Source organism: Belonocnema kinseyi, chromosome 3 (assembly GCF_010883055.1).
Source record: "Belonocnema kinseyi isolate 2016_QV_RU_SX_M_011 chromosome 3, B_treatae_v1, whole genome shotgun sequence".
Classification (NCBI taxonomy): Eukaryota; Metazoa; Arthropoda; class Insecta; order Hymenoptera; family Cynipidae; genus Belonocnema; species Belonocnema kinseyi.
In genome coordinates, this window is record NC_046659.1 from 131,548,368 (window position 1) to 131,555,911 (window position 7,544).

The window sequence follows — 7,544 nt, forward strand, 5'->3', positions numbered from 1 at the left end:
TGTTTATAACGTTTTTTGAATTTTCAGGTAAAATTCCAATTTTTTTATATTTGCCATGCAATTTATTTCCCACTATTTAATAAGACAATATCGCGATTACTCGAATTATTAATACGCTATTAATCTTCAGTGGATTACTTTTTGCTTATCGAATCTATAAAATTTTACTAATAATTTTCTAAATTTCACAAATTTCGATTTAAAAAAAAAGGAAAAAAATTGAAAAATTAAATATATATCAAAATTCTGCACTTCTTTAAACTCCGCGTTTTCTTTCTTGCCTCTCATCGATTTTTCGTTGTTCCAGATAGTACCGATTAGTTACCAACACCTTTACTGGCGTAAACAAATGCCTGGCAACGAAATTCAGCTCGACATGCTATTAAAAGCACTTTGTTTTTTAGTGAAATGTACACAGATTTTTAATTCCTGTCATTGTTTATTAATTGATAAAGGTGCATAACGACCAGTGCTGCGAGGATTATAACATTTTATGTTTTTTTTTCTTGCAAACTCAGCTAACATCAAACTAAAAGCTTTTTGCTATATATTCTCATATTTAATGATCCTTTTTGTGCTTTATACACAATGAAAAAAAGTTTACATTTAATTTGAAAAAAATTATTTTTTAAAAGTAAAATGACTTCGATTACAAAAAAGTTAATAAAAAATTATAGTTTCATTATTACAAGACCTTGATTTTTTAAATTAAATTATTCTTCCAATAAGTATAATACTTTTTTATTTCAATTGCAGAATCAAGGATATTTATATTATATTTTAATTTTTCATTAAAATGACTGGAATTGGAAAACCAACGACTTGTAAAGATGCCATTCGTCGTTGGGAAGAAGAAAATGGACAAGACGCTTCTGCAGCAACCGAAGTGATTTTTAGTTTTCAATGGCCCCCAATCGAAAAAATGGATAATTCCTTGGCCACCTTATCCAACTGTGAAAAAATTACCCTCTCTACGAATATGATAGAAAAAATCTCAGGTACATTATTTATAAAAATGTTAAAGAAAGAAAACTTTAAGTTCATCATTAAGGGCGCTTTGAACTTGCAGGCTTTCTAAATATATATATTAAAAATGAATCAAATTTTTCATTAAATTTTTCCAAAATTCTGAAAAAAAGGATCTCTAACATTTTATTTTTCCATTTTAAAAAATATGCATATTGTTTAAAAATCTTCAAAATTTTTGAACGTTCAAGTTATATTTCAATATTTTTAAAATTTGTATAGTTAAAATTTGTCATTGAATTTCAAAAAAGAAATTGGCGAAATCAAAGAGAATTTTTTAACGGGTTTAAATGTTATTCGAAAATTATTTCTTTAAAATAAAAAATTATTTAAAGTTTGTCCAGGAATCTTAAGAAATTATGCCGATACTTTTTTAACAATTTTAAAATCAAAATGAACAGTCACTTCAAGATTTGCCTGTAATCTCAGAAACTATTTTTATTATCTTGAAACAATTAAAAGTCCTATAAAATCCTAAAAACATTATTTTGTAATCTTCAAAAATTTACGTTTCGCTGTATTTGTTTAAAGATCTTTTCAAAATTTAAATTATTTCATATTCGAATTTTTTCTACAATTTTTTTAATTTAAAAAACTGAACATTTATTGCTTTAAAATTCTTTTTATTCTTTTTAGAAATTTTAGGAATACACTCGCAATATTTTTAAATCATTTTTTATATTACTTTAAAATTAATATTTTAAAATAAAAATTCATTTAGAATTTTCTTGAAGTCTGAATAGAATTTTTCTATTTTTGTGAAACATTTCCAAATCCTAAAAAAGCTGTTCAATTTTTGTTCAAATTCTACTAAAATATACACTTTGTTTCAGGTTTTGTTAATCTTACAAAGTTTCAAATTATTCTGTATTATTTTCGAAACTTTCACAATATTTTCTAAGCTTATTGGCATTTATTTATAACATTTTGTAAACATGAAAAATTTTTAAATATTGCTTCAAAATATTTTACACACTTTTTTGAAAATTTTACGTATTCATTTTTTATTCTTTATTTGAATTCATTACTCAAATTCGATTTTTCAAAAGTCGTAAAAACTGCTTAAAATCTTTTCTGTATGTTAATTGTTTTCTATCGTTTTATATATCTTAGAGAATTTCAAAAAATTTATTTTGAAATAATACAAAGTTTTCCGTTGGCAAAGTTTTTGCGTAATTTTTTTAATTCTGTCTAATTCCACAACATGTTACAACATTTTTAAACTTCCTTATTGACAATTTTATTAATCTCTGGTTTATTTTTACAAATTATTATGAACTTTATTTCTGAAAACAAAAATCATTTAATTAAAATTGATTTTATATAAATCGTCTTAAAATCTTCCTGTAGATTCTTTTTGATTCTTCAAGAATCTTTTGTTTTCTTGAAACGAAAATATTTTAAAATTCTGGTCCATTATATCTTGTAAATAATTTATCAAACTCAATGAAGAAAATCTTTTAAATTTTGTTTTGAATTATTTTCTAATCTTTTGAAGACTTCTAAATATTTCTTAAACATACTCGCACTTTTGCTAAAGTTTTTTATCCTTGCAAAATTGTAAAATATTGCTTTACACTCTTTCTTAGAAATTTTAAGATTTCGTTTTCAATTTTCTCATTGCATTAATTTCTAAAAATCAATTATTTTCCAAAATCATAACAAAATTTTCAGTAATCTAATGAATAAATTTTGTTGTCCTAAAACGAACATATTTTAAAATCTTCTTCCATTATATCTTGAAAATAATTTACCAAACAAACCAAAACTTATTGAAAATTTTCCGTGGAGTCATAAGAGCAGTTTTCTATTGTCTTGAAACCTTTTAACATTGTGAATAATCGTTTAAATTTTAGTTCAGATTATTGTTTAATCTTTTTAAAACTTCTAAATATTTCTTAAACTTAATCGCATTTTTTCTCGAGTTTTGTAACCTTGCAAAATATTTTTCTACGCTCTTTTTTCGAAATTTTAGTATTTTGTTTACTTTTTTCTCATTTGATTAATTTTTTTTCAAAATCACTAAAAATTTTCCAGGAAACTTAAGCAAGTTTTTTTAATTCTATTCGATTTACTTAATGCTCTAGAAAAGCTGCTTTTTCGATATCTTAAAAACTATATATTTTCTTTTAAATGTTTTTAAATTTTAAACCCTTCCAAGGTTTTAAAAGCTTCTTTTTTTGAAAATCTTCATAAATGTACATTTCGTTACCCGAATTTTTTATATATTTTGTTATAGTTTAGTAACAAAATGTTAAAAACGAAATTATTTTAGGAAGTTTCAATTATAAATATATAATAAAATGCAGAAAAAAATCTGAAATCTAATTCTCTGGTTCGACTTTCGTGTAACTTTTGAAAACAGTTTATAAAGCTCGAGGCGAAAAGTGGCATTTTAATTAAGGAAGGCAAATCAAGTTAGTGGACTATTTCAAAACTAATAAGGAAACTTTTTCGATTAGACAACCATAAATTTGTAAATGTATCGCAGTCTGATGAATCAATGAAACCTAACGGTTCTAATTGAAATCGAGAAACAAATTTAACTTATTTACAAGAGTGCCGTAAGAAAATTTAAAAAATATTGATTTAATGAAAAACTAAATTTTTATGCCGGAAAACTTTAATGTTATAAAAAAGTTCTTTAAGCGTGAGGTGCAAGTGGTATTTTAATTAATACCTGTGTGAAGACGGTCACTTTGAAGAAATAATTTTTAAAACACTAGAAAAAATCTGCCGGAGCCCGGATTTGAACCAGGAACGCCACTTCCACGAATAGAGTTTAACGAAATACACCACAGAGGCCTCAGCAGACCATTTCCATTTCCAGTACCATTTTTTATTAACGTGGGTTTTAATCCAATTAGTATCTCGAAGATTTTAATTAATTTTAATTGACATAATTTTTGCAGAAGAAAAAATCTGCCTCAGATCGGAATTGAACCGGGGACGCCACTTGCAGTAGTAGAGCATTAACCAATTAAAGCTTTTAACAAAGTCATTAATAAGGTGAATTGAAAATGTTAAAATTAGTTGAATTAATTTAGCCAAGTGAAATTTTGTGGCTCAGAATTTGAAAAAAATATTTACAAAAATTGAAACTGGATTAATATCTTCTATTCGATTTTCTGTTAGGAAATTAAAAAAAAAATGATTAAAGAGGTAGAAAATAGTATATTTCGATTTTACTACTAAACATTAATAAAGAATTATAGTTAGAAAAAATATTTTGTGTATAATTTAGAATTTGTTTCAAATGCCTAAAAAATGTGTGAGTGTTTTTTTATTGAAGTGAATATTCTTGAAAAAGATGAATATGTCGAAATCAATATTTTTTTAGCTGAAAGTAAACAAGCTTATTTTTAACTATCAGTCAAGATACACAATTATTAAATTGAAACGCCCTAAAATCACATAAAAAAAAATCACAAAAGTTTTTATTCACGAAAAATTTGTTTTTAACAAAAAAAAAAATGATGAAATGTTTCTTCAATTCTAGCTAGATGATTTTCATGTTAGACTTATTGAACTTTAAAAAAAATCGGTTTCAGTCACTAAACCAAAAAACGAAGTTTTGATGCACATTTTCTAAAAATTCTAAATCGTGCAAATTTTGTAAAATAATTTTTTATTATTATTCTTCAACCCTTGTACTTGTATAAAATAATTTTTTTGATTTAACCGTTTTTAGGCTACCGTGGTTATTAAAAAGAAATTCAACGAAAAATAATACCAAAGAGCAAATAAATTTCAGGATTAAATATTTTATAATAGCAATATTATAATATTTCATAATTCAATATTTGAATGTCAAAAACATTTTTTCGGCCTTGAGGTACTTTTTGTAGAAATTTTTATAATACTTAAATAATTTTTGAAACATTTGGAAAATGAATAAAGTTGGCTTTTGTAATTAAATTTTATTTTGTCTTTTAGGATGAGCTTTGAAATCATGGAAAGCTAATTTCACGAATTTTTTTATTAAACTGTTTTTCTACTTTGTTCTTATGTTAAGAAGGTAATATAGAGGGATAATTGTTTTCTTGGATTAGAATTTTTTAGCGCAAACGATGAAAAATGTAATTAAAAAATGCAAGGAGAAACAAAAAAGCCTGGAGCTTTTGTGAAAATGTGTTTTTCATATTTACAAAAAAACCCGAAGCGATTTTGTTGATATTAAACATTCAAAAAATTTTACACAAACTTAAAATTAGGACGAAAATCCTCGTAAGAGAAATTCAAAATGAAAAATAAATAAAAAATTGAATATCTCTGTTAATTCAAAACTTAGAAAGGTCTCAATCAGAAATTGGTATTTTTTTGCAAAACGAAATCCAAAATTCAAATGCTCATAACTTTTTGGAAAAGTTGCGTTTTTCTCAAATCAGAAAAATTCGTGTCTCCGAATGTATTTTAGAAATATTTAAATGGAAATGGATACGTCTTGTCCAATATATTTTGTTTTAAATATTTATAAATATCATAAAGATTTAAATTGTTTTAAAATCTTCCACAATTTCTTAAGAATAAGCTTTTAAATCAATACAAATTTTCATAACATGTTTTAAAATCCTGCAGAACTGAAAAATAGGCGCGCAATCTAAAAAATTCTGTTACAAAATTTTTAGAAAACTTTTGATATATTTTAGAATTCTCTTTTAAAATTTAGATTTTAAAAGAAATGTTCAATTCATGTTCAATTTCAATTGAAATCGTTTCGCCCCGTTAAAAATGAGTTATAAAAATTAAATTTGGTTCAAGAAATTATTTTTTAAATTTAATTCAGGTATAAGTTCATTGAAGAATTTGCGAATCCTCTCTTTGGGTCGTAATTTAATTAAGGGATTCACTGGAATTGAAGCCTTGGGCGATACACTCGAAGAGCTCTGGATATCGTATAATTTAATAGAAAAAATGAAAGGTATTAATGCAATGAAAAATTTGAGAGTATTGTATATGTCGAATAATTTGGTTCGAGAGTGGAACGAATTTTCAAAACTGCAGGAATTGCCAAGTCTTCGAGAATTGCTCTTCGTCGGAAATCCAATGTGCGATGGAGTTGAGGTAAATGTAATTTATAAAATTTCGGTTGAATTAATAATTAATTATTTAAAAGAATATAATTTTATCATGATTGAAATAATGATTTTGTAAATTTATTCGGTGCAAATAAATGTTATTTTGCAGTCTGAAGGCTGGAGAATGGAAGTAGCAAGACGATTACCAAATTTAGATAAATTGGATGGAGAACCCATTATACGGTCAGAGGATGGAATGCAGGTTCAAGTTAATAAGCCTGAATCATCAACTCAGAATTCAAAATCATCTGAGTCTAATTTCCCGTAGTGAAAAAAATAATTATTTCATTTACAATTAATAATTTATAACTATTTAGACATTTTTTCTTGCTTATATTTACTTATATCTGACAAAAAAATCTTATCCCTGTATTTTTGTTTTCTAATATTAGAAATTAGAAATTTGAAAATACATTATTACAAATTTCAAGATACTAAGTGCTTAAAAATTTAAAATCTTTTAAAATTAAAAAATTTGAGGTAAAAATAGTGTAATTTATCAAACTTTTAATTATGTAAAATTAAAAATTAGAAGCCCCTCAAGGTGTGTGCCATATTTTTGCAACTATAATTTATTTGAGTGATTTTTGACTAATAATGTATTAAATGTTCAAGAAATATTATTCAATTTTTAATAAGTAGTATTAATTTTTTCCTGGACGGAAAGAGATGTTTTTTTCAAACATTTTTATTCATTTTGATAGAAGAAACTTTTGGGTATTATTTATTTTTCTCTAAATTAAAGATGCAAATTTGGTTGTTAAATATTTTTTGAATTATACACTTTTCAGATCATGAAAAGGGAGGAATTATTTGTTTTGAAAATTTCTTTAATCAGACTGGGGAAAATATTAATTTTCAAAACATTTTAATGAAATTAAAATGAAGAAAAATTTGATCCTTATTTTTTTCTAAATTGAAGGAAAAACTTTTGAAAATTTTCAACATTGCAGGGAAAGAAATTTCGGTAGTAAATTTTTGGATGAACTGAAAAAATAAATTTTTATTTTTAATTTATTTTTAAGTATAAATTATCAACTACTTGGTTATTGATTCTTGTTTTACGGTTTAGCAGTATGCTGAAGATTGAACTATTTTGTTGAAAATTATGTTTAAATTTTTTATTTGAATTCCAATTGTTGAAAATTATTTCTTTTTTTAAAACTTATTTTCATCAACTGAAAATTGATTGATTCCATTGTTGTATAAATATTTAAATTTTAAGTAGAAACTCAACTATTTTGTTTCAAATTAATCTTTTGTGATTGAAAATTAATTTTCTTGTTGAAATTTGCTCTTTTCTTCTTTAATGCTCAACTTTTTTCTAAAAAATTCTACTTTTTAGATTGAAAAGTAAACTTTTTAAATAAAAATTTATCTATTTAAGTAAAAAATAAATTTGTTTTCTTCAAAAATCATTTATTTGGTTTAAGATTTATA

At 24.2% G+C, this 7,544-nt stretch overlaps 1 protein-coding gene across 1 annotated transcript; it reads left to right on the forward strand.

The window, feature by feature from the left end:
* Positions 1–365: 365 nt before the first annotated feature.
* Positions 366–6,372, forward strand: LOC117170030 (dynein light chain 1, axonemal-like). Its single transcript, XM_033356547.1, has 4 exons — positions 366–455; positions 757–998; positions 5,813–6,090; positions 6,214–6,372. Exons 2-4 carry the CDS (start codon positions 797–799, stop codon positions 6,370–6,372), a joined length of 639 nt encoding a protein of 212 aa, XP_033212438.1. The 5' UTR covers positions 366–455; positions 757–796.
* The last annotated feature ends 1,172 nt before the right edge of the window (positions 6,373–7,544 follow it).

Bases quoted from the DNA above. Each gene is read 5' to 3' on its own strand.
- LOC117170030 (XM_033356547.1), top strand. From the start codon at position 797: ATGACTGGAATTGGAAAACCAACGACTTGTAAAGATGCCATTCGTCGT. The intron at 999-5,812 runs GTACATTATTTA...AATTTAATTCAG, and splicing joins TATGATAGAAAAAATCTCAG to GTATAAGTTCATTGAAGAAT. The intron at 6,091-6,213 runs GTAAATGTAATT...GTTATTTTGCAG, and splicing joins CAATGTGCGATGGAGTTGAG to TCTGAAGGCTGGAGAATGGA.